The 19,992-nt window shown below is 58.7% G+C and overlaps 1 protein-coding gene across 3 annotated transcripts; it reads right to left on the bottom strand.

Annotated features, from left to right (window-relative positions):
• Positions 1–262: 262 nt before the first annotated feature.
• On the bottom strand, positions 263–18,255 carry PITX2 (paired like homeodomain 2). 3 transcript variants are annotated; one of them, XM_049814966.1, is made up of 6 exons: positions 14,695–14,796; positions 12,298–12,353; positions 11,930–12,070; positions 4,239–4,499; positions 3,083–3,288; positions 263–1,221 (listed from the first exon to the last, which is right to left on the bottom strand). In XM_049814966.1, exons 2-6 carry the CDS (start codon positions 12,341–12,343, stop codon positions 658–660), a joined length of 1,218 nt encoding a protein of 405 aa, XP_049670923.1. In that variant the 5' UTR covers positions 12,344–12,353; positions 14,695–14,796; the 3' UTR covers positions 263–657. The 3 variants fall into 3 exon arrangements, with proteins under 3 accessions (XP_049670923.1, XP_049670921.1, XP_049670920.1); XM_049814964.1 differs by lacking the exons at positions 4,239–4,499; positions 11,930–12,070; positions 14,695–14,796 and adding an exon at positions 18,182–18,255; XM_049814963.1 differs by lacking the exons at positions 4,239–4,499; positions 11,930–12,070.
• Positions 18,256–19,992: the final 1,737 nt, after the last annotated feature.

Here is a 19,992-nt window from a genome sequence, read left to right as displayed (position 1 = left end):
GGCATGTTTTACATTGCAATATCAGAAACATCATTGCATCCACCAGAGGTACTATTCTAAAACTGATATTCACACAATGGGGTTTTTTTTTAATAATTATATGTTAGAAACATACAGTGTCGCATTTAGTATATACATTCCCTTGCTCGCAAGCGAAAAAATCCTAATCGCTTCTGTGTAACATGCTTTATTTTAAAGCCTAACCTTTTAAAAACACTGTTGAGATATTACTAACAACTGCTTTTATAAAATTAATTTGACATTTCGATATATATACATCCTTTCAGTCATTTTTATGTTAACAATGCTAAACTTAAAAAATAACAAGCTTATAGTAACATTAAAATGTCATATCATATCCAGTCAAACATTTGTCCATATATATATATATATATATATGTCCTTGTAACTGTTGAAATACTCTTAGTGAAAGAAAGATCTCAGAATCTGTAGGAGGTCCTTTGAAAACAAAGGAACTATCTTATTTCAGTGGTTTCCTCTTTTTTTCCTCTCTCTCTTTTCCTCTCTCTCTCTCTGTCTCTGTCTGATTTTGCCTCCTTTCTCTTTCTCTCTAGTGCCCATTACTTTCTAGCGTAATTCTCAGTCTCTGCGGGAAATGGGGAGGGATTCCCATGCAGTGTTTCCTACTTGGGTGTCTCACACGGGTCTGTCCACCGCGTACTGGCAAGCGCTCAGGTTGGAAGCGGGGTTCTGCACACTGGCATAGCCAAAACTGGAGTGCTGCTTGGCTTTAAGTCTCAGACTCGCCAAGCTGGAGTTACATGTGTCCCTATAAACATACGGAGGTGTTGGAGGAGCATAAGGACAGGCTGGCGTCGGCACTGCAGAATTCAGGGAGGGATTGCTCAAGTTGTTCAAGTTATTCAGGCTGTTGAGGCTGGAGCCGGGGACCCCGGTGACTGCCGAGGGTACCATGCTTGAAGACATACTCATGGAGGAGATGGAGTTTGGAGGGGAGAACATGCTCTGAGAAGACAGAGGGTTGACATTCATGGAGTTGAAGAAAGGAAAGCTTTTGGTGGAGAGGGAGGCGGAGGTCAGGCCCTTGGCCGCCCAGTTGTTGTACGAGTAGCCGGGGTACATGTCATCGTAGGGCTGCATGAGGCCGTTAAACTGGGGACCGAAGCCGTTTTTGCAAAGCTCGGCTTGCTGGTTCCTTTCTCTCTTTCTCCATTTGGCTCTGCGATTCTTGAACCAAACCTTGGAAACGGGGGGAGAGGGAGGGAGAGGCGAGACGCGAGTTAGTCAGGAACCACCACCACCGCCGCCGCAGCCCTTCGCAAGCTCTCGGGGCAACAGCCGACCCTGTCCCTATATACATACACACACACACACATACATATATAGTTCAAAACGTGTACGTACGTACACATACACAGGTTTGCCTCCTCGCCCAGGGAACCCCGCGCTGGGCCGGGGCAGCGACGTGCTGCCGGGGCTGCCGAGCATCCCCCGGGCCCCGGGGCCGCTGGGGTTTAGCAAGGCAGATCCGTGGCTGTGCCATTCCCCGCACAAACCCCCCCGCACCCCCCGGCATCATTCGCGATGCTCTAATTCGCGCCAGAGGCCAACGCTTCCTTCTTCTCTCTTTTTTTTTTTTTTTTTTTTTTTTTTTCCCCCCTTCCTTTCTCTCTTTTCCCCCCTTCTCCTTTCTTGGCTTATACCTCACTGGAGCCATCCAGGGGAAATACAAAAGTGCAAAAGCGAGGGCAAAACGCCTGGAAACCCGCGGAATTTTAAGGCGATGTTTCCTATTACGGGGAAGGAGGGGGAAGCCAGCAACTAATAAATCCTTGCTTCAGTTTGTTAAAGCTACAAGTTCCTCCTGCGCGAAAGCTTCCAGAGCTGAAAACCACTTTCTAAACAAACTTGTTCGACTGCTCTTTGGCGGAAAAAAAAAAAAAAAAAAAAAAAAAAAAAAAAAGAAGAAAAAGATGAAAAAAAAAATTAAAATCGCCATTTAACAACGTGCTAAATGAGATCTAAGGGACCCTTCCCGCAGACAATGGGAAAAACGTGCCCTTTCCCAATCCACATCTAGGTGTCTGACCCGTCGGGCAGCCGCCAGCAGCAGCCTTACCGTGTGTATTGGAGCCGCCCCGGGGTGTTTGCAGGACCCCCCCCCCCCCCCCCGCCCTTCCCCGGGGCCGAGCCGGGCAGGGGCCACCCGGGCACCACGGGGACGGGCCCCGTCCGGCGGCACCGCGCCTCCCGAAACCAAACACCCCCCCCCCCCCCCAACACACACACCCCCTTCCCCGCAAAAACCCCGCCGCGACCCACACCGCTCCGTCCCCCGGCGAGGCACCGGGCCCCCCCCCCCCCCCGGCCCCGCACACCGCCGGCTCGGGGCTGCGAGCCGGTCCCGCTCGCTGCTGCCCCCCCCGTTCTCAGTGGCTCACGTTCCTCAAGCGACGGCGGGGAGAGGATTTATGTGGGATTGCCGAAAATCTGGGGGTTCGGCGCGTTTGGGGGCTTTTTTTTTGGTGTGGGTTTGGTTTTTTTTTTTTTTGTGTCCCCCCCCCCCCCCCCCAAGTACGGCGTTTGCACGCGAGCAGGATCCGGCCTCGGTATCTCTGCAGCGCCGTGATGGTCCCATAAATCTCGGAGGGGGAAAGGGCGGAGAGAGACGCTCGTCGAATTGTGAAACCAAAAGAAAGAGAAAATGCAAGGAAGGGCACGTCGGGAGCGCCTCGGAGTGAAGTAAAAGCCCTTGTGTATTTTACATCTTTTTCTCATTAGAGGCAGCGCAGGTTGCAGCCTGTTCCAAGTTGCTTTCTTGGCTAATGTTTTCATTAGCGTTTCGATCAAAAGGAGCAGGACGCATTGCACGGTGAGGGCGAAACGTGCAGCAAACCATATTCCGGAGAGAGAGAGAGAGAGATCCCAATCTGTCTCGCTTTGACAGAAATGTCCTGCTCTGCCCTGCTTTTGTGCAAAGGCTCTGAAGTTTGCATACGAACCGAAATCGAAAGCAGCTGCAAACATTTCAGCCCTCCTCCCCTTTCCCACCGCCCCCGACCCCCGCCGCTCGGAGCCGGGGTGTCTTGTCGGGACTTACCCTAACCCTGGCCTCGGTGAGGTTGGTCCAGACGGCGATCTCCTCCCGGGTGGACATGTCCGGGTAGCGATTCCGCTGGAAAGTGGCCTCCAGCTCCTGCAGCTGCTGGCTGGTGAAATGAGTCCGCTGCCGCCGCTGCCTCTTCTTTTTGGAGGGGTCCTCGGGCCCCGCATCCTCGTTCTTGCTCTGTTGGCTCTTATCTTTCTCTGTAAGGGGCGGGGGGGGGGGGGGGGGGAGGGAGGAGGTGTGGGGGGGGACACGACAAAAAAAAAAAACAACAAGGCGAAAAACGAGGGCTCCTCAGCCTCCTCTCCAGCGGCTGGGGAAGGGCTTGTCCCCAGCGCCGCCGCCGGAGCCCGCAGCCTGCCCCGAAAGGCGGCTCGGCGGTGTAATGATTAACCCGCACCGGCCTCCCGCCGCCGCGGCCCCTCCGCGCCCCCGCGGGCACCCACGGGCGGCTCCTCCCGCGGGAACGGCCGCTGCCGGGACAGCGGGACCGAGCCGCCTCTCCGCCTGTTTGTATGCAGGTTTCTCGCCTATCCGTATCGGGATTCTTCTCCCACCTGTATACATGTAATCCCTCTTATTTGTCTCTCCGTGCCCGTATTATCCGCCTGCCCGTATGGTGCTGTTCCTCTGGCTGTACGCGTATTATTCGCCCATCTGTAGCCACATCACTGGCCTATCTCTATCCGTACGATTTCTGCCTTTATACCTGGATGATTTGTCCCTCTATACCCGGATTACTCGTCCGTCTACACCCTCGTTACTCGTCGATCCGTATCGACATTATTCGCCGACCTGTAATCCATATTATTCGCCCACCTGTATCCATATTATTCGCCCACCTGTATCCATATTACTCGCCCACCGGTGTACACGCTGTTCACCCATCCTTACACATGTCATTATCTTCCTATACGCCGGCACACAGACACCGCACGAGACGCAAAAAAAAAAAAAAAAAAAAACCAACAAAAAACCACCACCAAACCCACGAAACGTGGCTCGGCTCGGCTGCGGGGCGCTCCCGGGGCAGAGGGGAGGCGGCGGCGGCGGCGCAGGACGGGCCGCGGGACCGGACCAGGACAGCGGGGAGCCCGGCGGGCGGGGGGTGGTGGTGGTGGGGGTGTCCCTGCCGCTCGCCCCCTCTTACCTGCGGCCTCGGGGCTGGAGGTGTCGGAGATGGTGTGCACCTCCAGCCGGTGCTTGGCGGACTCCAGGGAGGAGCGCGCCTGCCCCGGCGCCAGCGCCGTCGCCATGGCCAGCGCGGGCTGGTGGTGGTGGCAAGATGATGAAGAGGAGGAGGAGGAAGGTGAGGAGGAGCACAGCTTATTCCCGGCTCCCAGGCGCTCCAGGCTTAACGGGTCCTTCATGCAGTTCATCGGCAAAAGGACGCCAAAGTCTACGTGCGCGCCTGGGGGGTCGATAGGAGAAGGTGTGCGTGTGTCTGTAGGTGTCGGTACGTGTAGGAGGGTCGGCGCGGCGGCCCCTCCGCGGGCGCGGAGCAGCCCCGCGGCTCCGGGGGGGGTCAGGGCTGCTGGGCGGGGAGCCGCGTCGGGGCGGGCGGCGGCTCGGCTAGCGCCCGGACGGCACGGCGAGCCCAGAACCCCCCGCCGCCCCGGGGGGGGCGCGGCGGCGGCGGCGGCGGCGACGGGCGAGCGGGCGAGTCCGGTCCTGCAAGAGCCGTCACGGCGACACGGCTGCTCCCCGGCCGGCGGCCCCCGGCCCGCCGCGGGGGCTCCGCGGGGCGGGGGCGGCGAGGCGCGGCGGCGCTCCGCGGGGCGCTCCTCTCCGCTGCCCGCGCATGGACCCGCGCCGCGCCGCGGCCGGCCCCGCACCGCATCAGCTCAGCCGCTTCCCTCTTGGCCTGACATCTTAAACCGGCGGCGGCCTTCCCCGCGCCGGCACGTCACCCGCCCCGCCCCGCCCCGCCCCCCCCCCGCCCCTTCCCCCGCCCGCCGCGCCCCGCCCCCGGACGCGCCCCGCCCCGCGCCCCGCCCCCCGCAGCCCTGCGCGTCCCCGGCCGCGCTCTGCCAGCGGCGGGCGCATCCCCCCCCCCCATCCCCATCCCCCAAAAAAACTCCCGTTTTCCGCCCGGTTCTCCCCGCGGGTGGTACCCGCGCCCGGAGAGCCCGGCCTCCGCCGGCCGGCCCCGTCGGGACCGCTCCGGGCACGCCCGCTCGGCTCCGCGTCCCTCCGCGCTGGCGGACCCGCGGGGAGGGAGGGTCGGCACTGAGGGAGGTGCGGCAGCTACGGGGGGATGGAGAAAGCGAGGAAACCCCGGCGCCGACCCCCCTCGTCGTGGAGGGGGGGCGGAAAACAAACGGGCGGGGGTCGCGGCCGGTTAGACGGCGGATCTTGGAGGGGTGACGGCCACGGACAGCTAAGGGCGAACGGCAGCAATCGCCTCCCCTCGACGGAAAGCTTCACCGCACGCTCGCAGCCGGTTTCCCAAGAGCGAGCCCCCACGGCGGCTTTTACCCCCCCCCCCCCGGTTTTACACCTTCCTCGCACCCTTACCCGCCGGGATCCCTCGTCCCTCCTCTGGACGGGGACCCGCAGCCTCCGGACCCGCACCCACCGGCACGCAAACCTCTCCCGCGCGGCCTTCCCACTAACACCCCCCCCCCCCACTCCTCCGAGGTTTTTTAGGGGAAGATGAGGCAGGATTTGACCCCTCGCCCCCGGGCAGCGGCGGTGGAGGGACGGGCTGCGCTGTCCCCCGGTCCCCGCTTATAGCGCGGGGAGGAGGGGGGGGGGGGGGGGGGGGCGAGGCTGCTGTGGACTCCGGTCTCGCAGGAGGAAGGAGGAGCGGGGGTCTTTGAGCCTGACGTGGGGGCAAGTTGCCCTCCCGTGTTGGCCAGGACCTCCCGGGGCAGAAAAGCCCGTCCCCGAGCCCTGACCCCGGGGAGCTGCGGCCCTCCGGGGAGCCCAGGAGCGGAAAATGCAGGTCGCGGCTCCGCCGTCCGTTCCTCCGCACGGGTACGGGCATCGAAAAGTTCCCGAAAGCTTCCCCTTGGTGTGACCCTCCACACCCACATCCCAGCGCCCGAACTTTTCTGTATCCCGTCGCTTCGCCCCCCCCCCCCCCCCGCAAGGGTCCTTGTCAGTGGCGATGCTCGTTCGAGGTACGTATCGTCCCCCCGCAATCTTACTTATCGCTAAATTATACATATTACTTTCGCAGCCTGTTAGTAAAGAAGGTTAAATTAATTTACATTCTGCTCATTATCTGGTGTTTAAATGACGTGTTTTTATCCCTGAGATTTGGCAAAGAATCTCTTTCCTCAGACCCCACAGCGTTTCGACGGAGACAATGCTCTTACATTTGTAGTGGATTTTAATCTGATAAGACTCTAATTTGCTTAAGTCTTTTAAATAGGGGGTTTAAAATGATTCTAGCCGTTTTCTTATTGAATTTCCTCTAATTCCCCCAAGATCATAAAGTATATGTGTAAAGTAAATATTTCCTCCCTTTGCACCGGCAGCAGATGACCTATAACTAAGTCAATATGAATCCAGCTCCATTCTGCACAATTTGTTTACCAATCATATCCCCCTTTCTTCTTAACCTCTCGCTACCTCCGTGGTCCTGCACCCAGAAATCCACCTCCCCCCCCCCCCCCCCAGCCTTTCCCCACGACGGGACCACGCCAAGACCACGGGCGCGGAGCTGCCCCGGCCTCGCTGCCAAGGGGCACTGGGAGGGAGCGCTGCCCTTCTCCAGCCCCCCCCGTCGGGGTTGTAACCAGCCTGCAAAGCCCTGGGCTGGGGGGGGGGAGCCGGAGGGAGAGGGGATACGGTGGTACCCCCCCCCTTTTTTTTTTTTTTTTTTGAAGGGAGCAATGGAACCCTCTCGCAGATGAGCCCTTTCCCCCTCCCTTCACTTGCTTTTCTTTTTTTTTTTTTTTTTTTTTTTTTGCATTCATATATCTTTAGTTAATTTGGGGAAATGCTGGCTTCTTCTGCCGCGACTCGAAACGAAAAGTCCCTCCCGGCTGCGCGGCGCAGAGCGCTTTTTACGCGCTTTTTACGCGCTTTTTACGCGCTTTGCAGGGCGCAGCGCCGGTGCCCGCCCCGCAGCGAGAGGGACCTCTCTGGCCAGGGACACTCGGCGGGGGCAGGCGGGGCCCGGCCCGCTCCCCCCAGGGAAGGGGGAGACGAGGGGCAGGGGCCGGCCACCGCGCCGCCCTCCCACACCTTCCCCGGGGCCAGCCCCGCGTCCCCCAGCCCCAGCCGGGACAGAGCCTCCGGCCGTCCCCGCGTCCCCAAAAGCGGGGCACAGCACCGGCCCGGGCCCCGGCAGCCCAAAAAGAGAAGGTGCCGGCATTTCCTTTGATGAAAACTCCCCCCACCCCGGGCAGGAGGGGAGCTACCACGCAGCATTAGTTGTCATGGTGACCATAAATCACGTAAATCCAAAAATACCCACCTATAATCTGAGATGAAGCTTTTATTTCCCGAGTGAAATAATATTTTAAAAGCTGTCAGCCAACCGAAAAACAACCTAATTGTAGTCGCCCAAGTAATATATTAGCGGTAAAGGTTTCAATTAAAATGTCAAAAGTGTTTTTAATTTTTTTTCCCCTTTTTTTTTTTTTTTTTTCTCTGCTGGAAACTCCCATCGCCTTTCGGGTTCGGGTCCTTGCCGCGAAGCCGCCCCGACCGCCTCACCCGCCTACCGACCGTCCGCGCCTGCTACGCGGGGCTGTCTCCCCTCCCCACCAAAACCCCCCTATTTGGGGAAATTCCTCCCTTCCCCTTTCGCCCGGCGCTCCAGGGTTTGCCAGGGATGCGCTCCGGGGGGGCTGGAGGGCATCCGCCGGCCGCGAAAACCGGGGAATTGGGGCTGCTCCCCACCCCGCTCCACCTTCTCATTTCTTTTCCAATTTTGTATTTATTTTTTTTTTTTTTCCCCTCCCCGAGAGTGTTTTTCGACCTCCCGCTCCCGCCGGCCGTGCTGGTGGCCCGGGATCTCCGGTGCCAGCCCCGGTGCGGGAGCCGGGCGGGCCGGGAGCGGGGCCGGGAGCTGAGCGCCTCGGCTGGGGGGTGCGGAGGGGGGTTGGCCAGACCTACCGAGGGTATTTATTTTCCCACTTTTCCTTTATCTCCTAACGGGATCGTTGTTCCTAGGCGTAATACTCTCCTAAATGGATAAATTGGGTCTCATGTAGAGTCTCCAGGCAGTCCTGTTGTCTTTTACCTTTGGCTTGTTGTCTTTCGCCTATCTCGGATTACCGGGTATTCTCCTCGATGAAGAGCCATTAATTACCCGTTCAGTCAATATTAGGAAGACTACAGAGCTTTTTACATAGGATTAAGAAGACATCAGATTGTTCCGTTAGTATATTCCTCCTCACGAATAAGCTTTCGTTATACATTTCGTTTTCCCTGGAGTGAGGCTAACAACCGCTGCATATATTATTCTCAGGCGACGACGAAGGGAGGGGGAAATTATATATCCGAAGCTCAAGAAATAACTTTTAATTTGCGCTCGGCGGGGGCTGCGGGAAGGGGCGCGCAGTTTCCCCGGCGCCGCGCAGGGGCAGCGCAGCGGCGGAGCTCCGGGAGTGCCTGCGCCCCGGCCAGGGGACACCCGGCTCCACCGCTCGGGTCACAACGCCGGGGACAAATTTGGCCACGTTATGTGGCGGGGAGGGTGCCGCTCCGGCTCCGCCTCGGCCCCCCCCCCCCCCGTCCAGCCCTCCCGCGGGGGCGGAGGCTGCGCGCCCACCTCGTCCCGGGGCTCAAAAAAGGCACCGGGGCCCTTTGCTTTGCACGCTGCCCTGTCTTCAGCTAATCCGGACGGAAAGCTGAATCAGCGTTGGGGGTTTTTTTTTGGGGGTTTGTTTTTGAAAAAGAGATGCTAAGTTACGGAATATTTGGACCAAAGAATAATTTTTTTTTAAGAGTTGAAACAATCAATTTGTGATGCTGAATGATGATATAAGGCGGAACGTAGTTTCAATGTCTTAAGTTGGAGGCTGCTGTTTCAGCAATACCCAGATTATCGATTACAGGAAAGGATTCCTTCAGTAGAATTCACAGAGCTAACAAATTGTATAGATCACGTATATATACACACACGAATAGTTTAAGCATCCTCCCGCCCTGCATAAAAATTATTCGAAGAAACCCACCAGCAACCATTTACACGTGCTGTGGGGCTGTCGAAGCCTGTGCTGAAGTTTTCCTGATTTTGGGGGACTGGTCCCCCAGCAGCGATTTTCCCATCTCTCTGGGCAAACACGAGACCCGCCGGGCTGCCTTTGACACTCTGGGCTGCAACAATATTTTCATATTTTCCCAGTTAGCCTTTCCCCGGCGTGGTCACGGACCCGTTTCTTCTGGAACAGCCCTCCCTCCCCGTGCCCCCTTCCCCGCGGGAATCCAGCACACCCGTGTCGTTTTGGAGGGTCTCCTACTGAATTTCGTTTCCTCCTTTCACAGGAGCATCGATTTGACCAACCGTTTGCATTTTTTTTTTACCATTATTATACCACTGCTGCTAGTGAGCGATTATCCTCCTTGCGCCCACCGATGGTGCCTAACTCGCGAAATTACCTGCCCGACCGCCCTCGTAATTTCCGAAACCGAACTCTGACGGGGACGGGGGGGGGGACACGGGGGGTGTCCCAAATAACCCCGGCTCCACTTCCCCGCCTCCCACCCAGCCCGCCCCAAGGACCAGACTTTTGGCGAGGTAAATCCCATAAAGCATGAAGTCCTGACGATCAGGCAAGACACAAATCAACGAGCACCGCGCGATTAAAAGCAAATCGAAGCCAAGAGCCAACAAAACCCGCCCGAAACACGAGAAACCACCCGTGATTTCTACGATTTGCAGCGAGTCGCCCGAGCAGCTCGGGGCGTCTCAGGACTTGCCATCATCCGTCGGCCAGAGACACGGGCTGGGGCCGCACACAGGGATATAAATACCCGCACATCTGCAGGGGTACACCCGCACATCTGCAGGGACATACCCGCACATCTGCAGGGGTACACCCGCACATCTGCAGGCATATACCCGCACATCTGCAGGGGTACACCCGCACATCTGCAGGGACATACCCGCACATCTGCAGGCATATACCCGCACATCTGCAGGGGTACACCCGCACATCTGCAGGCATATACCCGCACATCTGCAGGGGTACACCCGCACATCTGCAGGCATATACCCGCACATCTGCAGGGATACACCCGCACATCTGCAGGGGTACACCCGCACATCTGCAGGGACATACCCGCACATCTGCAGGGGTACACCCGCACGTCTGCAGGGGTACACCCGCACATCTGCAGGGATATCCCGCATCCGCGGTCGTTCCGCGCTCCCCTTCCCCCTAACGGGCAAGGTTTTAATGGCCGGGCAACCCCGCGCTGCTTCTTAGGCTCAGACTTCTATTTTAATTAATGGCATTAAAGGTGTTTAGATAGCAATTTCCCCCGCAGCCCGAGGAGCGAAAAACAGACCGGCTGATACGGTAACGAGGCAGGAAATTTTGCGTGTACTACAATAATCCGGGTTCATAATTGATGGTTAAGAAAATAACCATTTGTTTCTCGGCAGAGGAAGTAAAAGTTACCGTGTCAGGGAGCATATGTGGATATTACTTTTATAAATACTTAGTCGAATAAAGCTGACTTGGAAGGGCTCATAAATTTATTATATCAGAAAGGTCCCCACTTTCCCATTAGATCGCGCTAAGGGCTTTGATTAAGACCACCTGTTCGTCGGGAGGAAAAGGCAGGGGAGGGTAAAAGGGCCTTTCTTATTTGCAAACCATATATAAAGCAATGTCACCCTTCCTTTCCACATTATTTAACACTTATTACCGGCCGAGGGAAAAAGTGCCAGACCCTAGTAAAGCCTATTTGTGCCCAATTTAATATCATGTATGTTTCCGGGATTAAAAATTATCGGCTCGTAATACCTTGGCGTTTGGAATTACCCCGGCTTTCGCTCGCTAACCTTCCTTTAGCCTAAGCGGTTCTTCTTCTAGGGGTTTTGATGTCCAGCTAGCAAATCCCGCTTAAAGTCTCCGGGGGAGGGTGGACTCGGGAAGGGGCCGTGGCTCCTCCTGAAATCCCTGGATGTTATTCGAGAAACAGCGAGCTGTTTGGCCAAACAGGGTTAATACCGTATTCTTACAAGGAAGTGTTTAACCACGAGACCGGGAATACGTGCATTATTAATTCACTCTAGTTTCCTGTATTATTAATTCAGGTTAATATCTTTTATTTAAACAAAATTACGTTTATCTTGGATTAAACAGTCTCTCGAAATACAGAGCGCTTGTTTTCTTCTTTGTAATGTGTTTGCATTGCTGTTTTTCTTTACCGCCCCCCGCGCTCACCTACCAGACCCCCAGAAACGGGCAGGGGAAGAGCAGGCAGGAGCTCGCCCTGCCTGCAGACGGGGTAACGCCGCGGGGGTGCCCGCCTCTGGGGGCAGGAGAGGGCCGGCAGCTCCTTTACGGCCGGGGGGATGGGTCAAACCCCAGAAAATAAAAATAAACACCAGGGCGACGCTGCGGGTAGCTGAAAGGCGCGCTGAGGGCGATGCTTTTTGGGGGGCCGGGGGGGGGGGCGGGACTCGCGCTGGCGGCGGGCGATGGTGCGCGCCTGCAGCCGCGGGGGTGCCCGCGCACCCCGCTGCCCCTCTCTCCGCGGCCGCGCATCTTCAGAGCCGCGCAAGCGGCGCCCGGGCGCAACGCCGCGCCGCGCCGCGCCGCCGGCAGAGGGCGCCCTGGCGCCGCCCAGGCGGGCCCGGCGCGGAGCTCCCGCCCCGCCGCCCCGGCAGCGCGGCCCGCGGAGGGGCGCGGAGGGGCCGCCGCTTACCGTTAACGGCGCTGGGGGGCGGCCGCCCGAAGAGTTTGCTGCCGGCGGGCTCCTTGCGGCCCTCCGGCGCCTCGCCGAGCTCCCCCTTTTTGACGTCCGCCTCCTTGGAGAAAAGACACTCGACGGCGGCGGGCTGCACCCCTGGGGACGGGGACACGGGGTTGGGGGGGGGGGGGACACGGGACGGACACGACACGGGGGAGAGGTGGTCAGCGCCCGCAGCTGCGCAACCCTCCGCGGAGGCGGCGCCGCCGCCGCCGCTTCCCGCGGGCCGCTCCGCCTGGCTCCGCACCCGCGCACCGCCCCGGCCCGCCCGGCAGCGGGGCCGCCGAGGCTCCGGCCCCGGCGGGGAGATCGGTTGCTCTTACCTAGCTGAACACAGGCGGAGACAAGTTTGCGGCAGTTGGACTCCATTACCCGTTATCTGCAAAAGATGAAGGCGTCGGAGTTTTAAATCAATTCTTTGGGGAGCGAACAATAAACGCAAAAAAAAAAAAAAAACCAAACCACCCCAACCCCAACCCCGGCAGCCACGTCGCGGCGGTGCTGGCGGCACCCCCGCATTTCCCCAGCCATGTCCCCCTCTCCCCGCCTCAACCTCGGGTCCCGCCCGAGCCTCTCCACGGCTTAGGCGCAACCCCCCGTGGCGGCTTCCCCTTCCCAGCCCGTGGGACCCCGCGGCCTCCCTCCACCCCTCGTTCTCTGGGGGCGTGGAGGAGGGTCCCCGAACCTCGCGGCCGTGCTCTGCCCCGGGCCAGCCCGACCCCGGTGCCAGGGGGTGCCGTGGGGCAGCGGGTACCGGTAGCCGGGCCCCCTGCGCGGCGGGCGAGGAGCGGCCGCCGAGGCCCCGCTCCCCGGCCGCCGCCGGCGCCTCCCCCGGTCTGAGAGGTCGGGCGGTAAAATCACAGGATTAGTGCCTGATTGAGATGTCTGTTCGTGAGATATTACAAAATTCATTATCACAGCTCTCTACTAACTCGATATGAAGTAACACAGATGGGATTTTATTAGCCCAGGCTTCAAATGTTTACTTATGATAATTTCGGGGGGAAATTTGCATGTCACCATCATTTCAGTAATCTTTCTTCTTCTTCTTCGCCTCTTTTTTAATGTCTGAACCGGGCTCTTTATTAGCTGCTGCTTAGAAATGCGGCAGCCTGGAGCCGAGGCACGTTTGGGATGAGCAGCGCCAGCCGCGGCGCCCGCCGTGCGGGCAGGGTGGGACCAAGGGGGAAAAGGGGATATTTTTTTTTTTTTTTTTAAAAAAAAAAAAAAAGGAAGGAAAAGAAGGGGGGAAAGGGGAAGGTGCGGTTATCGGGACTCCTCTCCGGGTGTCGTTGTGACACGGCGGTTTCTATTCAAAACCCAAGGACGCCAGGGCGAAACTCCGCTCCCTCCGGCAGCCGGGCCTAGCAGGCGAGCTGCGCCTAAATTAATCGGGAAGGCGATTAAGAGAACCTCAGTTCTTCGCCGATGGTCCTTAAATCGGGATAGGTCTCCGTCAAGGTTAGTCCCGCACGACAACCCCAGCTGCCCTCCCCCGCCGCCTGCCTCGGGGGCTGATTTATCTCACGCGTGGAGACGCACGGCTCCCCCCACGCACCCCGCCGCCACGGAGGGGAAGTTTTTCCTCTCCCCTGAACCGCCGGTCTCCTCGGAGTAAACTGCCTTTCCCGGACAGATTATTCCTCCTTCCTCGCTCTCAGCTGCCCGGACTGCTCCTTCCCTTTCCGCTCTCCGTACCCTCTTCTAATTTTTCTTGCAAACTACATCGCAGCGTGGGGGCCAAGGGGAGCGAGAAGCGTTTTCCTATTGTCTCCGGCCCGGCGACTCAAACGAAAGCAACTCCACTTGCTTTTCCATTTCCTTTTTTCCCAGCACTCCTTCGCTCGCAATTAAATATCTCGGCCCCTCCGTGCGCCCACGGCCCCAGCAAACGCACCAGCGGGGAGAGCTTTGCCTTTTCTCCGCTCCCGGCCGGGCCCGCTCCGCAGCAACCTGCTGGGAGCACGGCGGCTCCAGCGACTGCAGGGCTCGGGCAAAAAAGCGCTGTCACTCGGGATATTTTTTTTTTCTTTTTTTTTTTTTTTCTTATTGGTATCTATCGCTGTTCTTTCGGGGAGAAAAAAAACCACCCAAAACCAACCAACCCCCAAAAAATCCCAAACACACACAACGCCCCCCCAGAACAGAGTCCCCTGGCAGATACCTCAGCAACGCCCGAAACACCGAGAGGTCCGTGATTTCGGTTGGGAGGCTTTTTGTCAAGAGGCCCGCGGCCGCTGCCGGTGGCTCTCCAACGAAAGGGGCGCTCCGTGCGGGGCCTACCCCGCCGCGGTGCGGGTCCCGCCGCTCCCCCCCCCCCGCGGGTGGTGCCGGGGGGGGTCCCACCCGCGGAGCCCGCAGCCGGCGGCGGATCCGCCCGCACCATTTGCCGGCGCCCCGAGCCCGGTCCGGGGCCGCCGCCGTTCCCCGCCGGGCTGCGGGGCTCCGGCTTGCGGGAAGGCGCTGCCTGCGCGGCCGCTCCGTGGGGTCGGTTCCCCGGCGGCCGCCCCGCCGCGGGAACCCCGGGGCCGGCACGGCGGAGAAACGGCGCCGGGGGCAGCGGTCGCTCCCTTCTCCGCCAGCCCCGCGGGACGGGCCGCTGCCGCCCGGGAGGACGGCGGCAACTTCAGCCCGCGGCCCCGCCGCCCGTCCCGGGGGTGTAAAGAACCGGGTCCTCCCGCCCCGCCGACGCCCCCCCAACCCGAGACTCCCCCACTCACCGGGGCCGGCTGCGCTGTCCGCCCCCGCTGCTGGCGCTGCTGGTGCCGGTGCTGCCGGGGGCGGCGGGGCCGCGCCGGGCTCCTGCGCTGGCTGCGGGGCCGCGGAGCCGCCGCCGCCGCCGCCGCCGCTGGCTCCCTCCTTCCCCGGCCCTCCCGCGCCCCCGCCCCGCCCCGCCCGCCTCCCCGGGCCCTGACGTCACGCAGGCTCCGCCGAACGCGCCCCGCCGCCGCCGCCGCCGCCGGGCCGGGGCGGGCGGCTCCGCGGGGCTGCGCGGCGCTCCGCGGGCACGGGCGCAGGCGGCGGCGGCGGCGGCGGCGGCAGCCCCCGGCCGCGGAGGGGGCAGGGGGCAGGAGGAAGGAGAAAAGGCGGCGGAGGCGGCGGCGGGCTAGGTAGCCGGAGGAGAACCGAGGTGAGCGAGGGGGGCCGCGGCCCCTCCGCGCCCGCGCAGGGCGCGCCCCGCTCCGCCCGGTTGGGGAGGGGGGGGGGGGGGGGCACAAGGAACCGTGGCCAAAGTTTGGCCGGGCCGGGCGGCTTGTCCTTGCTACCAGGTGTGAAGAGGGACGGCCCACCCGGTGTGAGAGGTCTCGGTTCCCCTTTTTAACCCACCTTTTTGTAATTTTTTTTTTTTTTTCTCTCACTTTTTCTATTTTTTTTTTTTTTAATCCCGGGGCTTCTTGTTCGTGCCCGTAGCGCTAGGGCAGGGCCGGGGTAGCCGAAATCCTGCCGCTCGGCTCTGTTCCTCGCCCTTGCCTCGCTTACGGGCGACGGCGAGAAAACACTACGGGCAGACTCTCTCCCCCTTTTCGCCAAACGACACCGAGCTGGCGCCAGGGGGGAATTTATTTTCGATTTAGCGATGTTTTTCCTCGTTTAAGAAAATAACGAAGTCGGACATCTCTACTGAGACCAAAGTAAAGCGATGGCTTTTTCTCGCAACATTTCCGCGGCGTTGTTTATAGAGGGACGAGGCGAAAATAAAATAGGCGCTTTCTTAACGCGGGGGCTGCACCTGATCTATTTGTGGCTATTTTTAAATGATTTCAGCCTGGAGTGAATTTTAGTTATTTAGAGGCGTGGGCAGGGGGCTAGGCAATTGTTGCCGGAGGCGGAAAGCGAACCCTCGGAAGCGGCCAAGTTTGCAGCGGGTCGTTTTGCCGGCGGCTGCCGGGGAAGCCCAGCCGCGTTCGGCAGCTCCGCCGCGTCCCGGCGCGCACAGAAAAACCCCTTCGAGTGCGGCGCGGCAGCGGTCGCCACGCCAAGCGGGGCGGGCTGCTTCCCCTCGCAAGGAGAGAAATCGTGTGGGAGTTTTTTTTTTCTCGGGAGAAATAAAGGAATTAAGCGTGTCCTTTGGCTACCTGCGTTTCTGGCCTTGGGAGCGCTCTGCCAGGTGGAAATCCCGTTTCCCCGCGCATCCGAAGGAGGAGCGGGGAGCCACCTCGCACTCGCGTGTCCTCGGGAAAGGCGAACTGCTTGCGCCGGTGCGCACCTTCCCCACGCCCCGCAGCCCCGCAGGGAAGACGAGGCAGGGCAGCCTGCGGCGCCCCAGCGTTGGCAGCGCGGCCGCGGAGCGGGGTCGCGCCGGGCGGTAGCGGGCTCCGACCGCCCGCCCCGGAGCCGGAGCGGCTGAAGTGAGCAGCTGGTGGGAAATGCAAATGGCTCCTGGAGAAGCATAAGATCCAGGGTGATTTTCATTCCCTCCTCGAGTGTGTGGAAGGAGCTGGACATACGTTTCACGCTCCTAATCCTTCTTTTACATTTTTAGTCATACTCCTATTAAACAACTAATTAATGCCCAGAATCGCCAGGGAATACATTAGACATGCTGCCGTGGAAGAGGGGTTCCAGGGTGTCTGGAAACTACGGAGCCGACTTAATAGGCGGATTTCAAATTTTTTTCACCCCCCCCCCCCTTCTGTCAAAGCAATAAATGTAATAATAGATTTCAGGGCGAGCAAAGGCCGCGGCGGCTGTATTTATAGTCTGGCTCCCCCCTCCCGCCAGCGCCGTGACAACAGCTTTAAAACCCCCGACGAGCCTAAGGAGCCTTTCCTCGGCCGGCTGAAGCGGGGAGCGGCGGCGACGGGCTCCGGCCGGCGCCCGGCACCCGCGGCCCGGCTGGGACGTGAATAGCCGGGCGGGCAGCCCTCCCTGCCGGCCCCCCCGGCGGGCACGCCGGCTTGCCGAACGGCTCGGAAAGAAGGCCGGGGTTATTCCTCGGCCCGACAGGCGGAAAAGCTGTTTTCATAAACGCCTATCGCGACTATCCGTTTGCAGGCACCTGGCGCGGCCGGCGGTGCCCCCGACGGCGGCGGGAGCCGCGGGGCTTCTCCACGGGTGATCGCGGCCCTCAGCGTGGGCGAGCCGAAGGAGGACCCCGGCTGGCTCCCCGCTGCCGGCCGGGGAGGCTTTTGGCCAGGGACGGGGGAAGGCAAAAAAAAAAAAAAAAAAAAATATATAAATAGCCAACAACGGCAACAAAAAGGCAAAGCGTATGTAGCGGTGACTAAATGTAGAGCCGTGTTTCAGGCACCCCTCAGCGTCTGGCACCGGCCGCCAGCGCTGGGGGACCGGCGGCAAAGGGAGTTCTCCTCCAAAGTGTGCGATGGGGCGATTCACGGCCATTTACTTTCTTCATTCCCGGATTATGATCTCAGCCCTCGCAAGCAGTCCCTCCCGTCTCTCCCCCCCCCCAGCCTCTCCTCCCACCTCTCTGAGCTCCTTAGCTGACAGCAAACGAGTATGTAAATACCTATAGCTGGCTATGTTTAACACACTCAAACATTATTGATTTGTTGGGCTGCCCGAATATTTTCTTCCTGTCCAGATCTGGTTTCAAAATTGCTCATTCAGGCGGTTCGTCCCGATGCTACAATACAATAATTGTTAAAAAATTAAGCATTTCAAATGGACCCGTTGATTTGCATATAAATTAAAATTACTGTGCCTCGCGTATTCCAGTGTTTTATAATCATTTCGAAATTAACGCTTAACCACTTGATCTAAAAGAATATATAAATGTCTGTATTGACTCGCTAATGAATTACCTAATTAAAACGTCCCGAGGACGTCGGTCGTTAGGAAGATTGTTAAATCGGGGCACATTAGGGGTAAGGATGACGGTGCGAGCCGGAGCGGAGCAACCTCTGTTAACACAGAGTAATCTAAGCTTCACGCAGTGATTCCCGTAGTTATTTTCCTTTGCTTTCATCCCTTACCCCTCTTCTATCAATTTTTCCTTTTTTTTTTTTTTTTTTTTTTTTTTTTGAAGGAAGGAAGAAAGGAAGAAAGGAAAAAGAAGAGGAAGCGCAAATATCTCCCGGGTTGCTCCGAGCCGGCGGTCGCCGCTCCCCGGGCGGGCGGGATGCCCTCGGCCGGGGCTGCTCTCGGCTCGCACCTCCCCGGCCGCCACCGGCTGCGGGGAGCGGGGAAGCGCAGCCAGAGCCGGCGGGGCTCGTCCTGCGATAGAGATGCTCACAGGGCACTTACCTTCGTCATGAGACTAGGGATAAAAAGGTAGTTCTTCCTAGGAGAGGCAGTGCAAAAGAATGCGAGAAGTTGAGGGGGAAAAAAAAAAAAAGGAAAAAAAAAAAAAAAAAAAAAAAAAAAAGACCGGCGGTGCGAAAATCTGTAGCCTCGGGGGCTAGCCAGCAACCCCTTTCATTTCAAGCACTTATTGATTTGCTGTTGTCATCTTTGGCGACGCAGAAGGACACTTGAAAGAATTTCTGATGGGGCTCTGATCTGAGAAACGAGGTGACCTGACCGGGCTCTCACCAAATTCTTAATTACCACATCAACTGCCTTAAAAATAAAAAAAGGAGGGGGGGGGGGAGGGAAAAAAAAAAAAAAGGGGGGGGGGGGAATCTTTGACAGCAACAGAGTTTGCTTATCTGAACTTTTTTAACCACTCAGAAACTCTTCCTGTCTCCTGCTCCCACCGCTGTAACCGCAGCCCTGCACCGCCCCCCCCCGCCCCAGCCGCCGCTCCCCGCAGCCCCGAGCTCTCGGTCCACCGGAGCAGCGACCCGGCGAGCCCGCGGGGGGCGTGGGCGTGTGGGTGTGGGTGTGAAACCGCGGCGGCCAAGGCTGAGCGCACCCCTCGCCCCCCCCTTTTCGTTCACCGGCACCGAGGGCAGGTCTGGGGAGCAGCCCCCGGGGGCCGGGGAGGCGAGCCTGGGGAAGGGAGTTGCAAAAGAAAAACATTTCAAATGCAGCAGATTGCAGAGGAGAAGGCGAGAGAGGTCAGGACGAGGGGTGTGTTGGGGGGGTGTGCGTGCATGTGTGTGCGTGTGTTAGACTCCACCAGACGTGCGAGCCTGTGACTTGTCTGCGGCCAGCTGTTTTGAGTGTCATCAAAACTAGATGTATACGCTTCGAGCAGGGGAGCCAAAAGGAAAATTCAGATGAGGAAGTCAACACGAAAAACCTATTGTCGAAGGCACTGGAAGGCGGACGGTGTTTGGTGTTGCTTGTACACAGGCGTACAACGCTGACAGATGACAGCAGTGCTCTTGGCTGAAGAGAAATACGCTCGCTGCCTTTGTCCCACATGGTGCGCGCACACATGCACATTCCTTCTTTTTCCTGCTCCGGCTGCTGTTTCTGCAGGACAAAGCAAACCATCCTTTACGGGCACCATCCTCCCTCCCCGCCTTCTCTCTATTTTTTCTTTCTCTTCTTTTAATCCCTCCCCTCCATGCGTGGTTGCTCTTTATTTTGGTGTGAGGAAGCTGAGGGACGGGATTAGCACCTATTTCGGTGTCTCTGATTCTGTCCACTTCGCGGCGGTGGCCAGACCCAGGCTGCAAATGCTCAGCAAGCTTTTGCTCAGCATTTTGCACCCTTGTTAGCTTCGAAGGGACATTGTCCTTTCTGAGCAAATGCCAGTCCCACCAGTTCACGTCCCCCCGATGAGCAGGGCTGACGATGTCCCTGTTGTCTGTGTGTGTCACCCCTTTCCCATTTCCAGCGGGTCAGCTGCTCAGCTATGGCAGCCAGGACTGTCTGGTTATACCCGAGTCTTACACTTTCTGTTGAGCATCAGCTCCTCGAAGCCTGGTTTGTAGGGCGGCAACACTTATCAATGAGGATTAGACAGCCTAGCACGCGTTTTCAAGCCTCATTGTATGGCTTCAGTCATTTGTGACAGGACTTTTCAGCCCATAGCTTGCTCATAGCCCGTGTCCAGCACGGTATACTTAAACATGTCTATCTTCTCCCTACGTGCCTGACGCTTTGCAATACTGTCACTGGACTTCCTTCTCAGCGGTGTCCTGTTGTAGCAAAGGGAATGAATG

The sequence above is a fragment of the Accipiter gentilis genome, chromosome 12 (genome assembly GCF_929443795.1).
Source record: "Accipiter gentilis chromosome 12, bAccGen1.1, whole genome shotgun sequence".
In the NCBI taxonomy this organism is placed as follows: domain Eukaryota; kingdom Metazoa; phylum Chordata; class Aves; order Accipitriformes; family Accipitridae; genus Astur; species Astur gentilis.
This window is presented reverse-complemented; position numbering and strand designations above follow the sequence as displayed.

Excerpts from the sequence above, each read along its gene's own strand:
- PITX2 (XM_049814966.1), bottom strand. The coding sequence starts at position 12,343 with ATGGAGTCCAACTGCCGCAAACTTGTCTCCGCCTGTGTTCAGCTAG. Across the intron at positions 12,071-12,297 it reads CTCCGCCTGTGTTCAGCTAG|GGGTGCAGCCCGCCGCCGTC; the intron begins GTAAGAGCAACC and ends CCCCGTCCCCAG. Across the intron at positions 3,289-4,238 it reads CTCCAGCCCCGAGGCCGCAG|AGAAAGATAAGAGCCAACAG; the intron begins GTAAGAGGGGGC and ends CGCCCCTTACAG.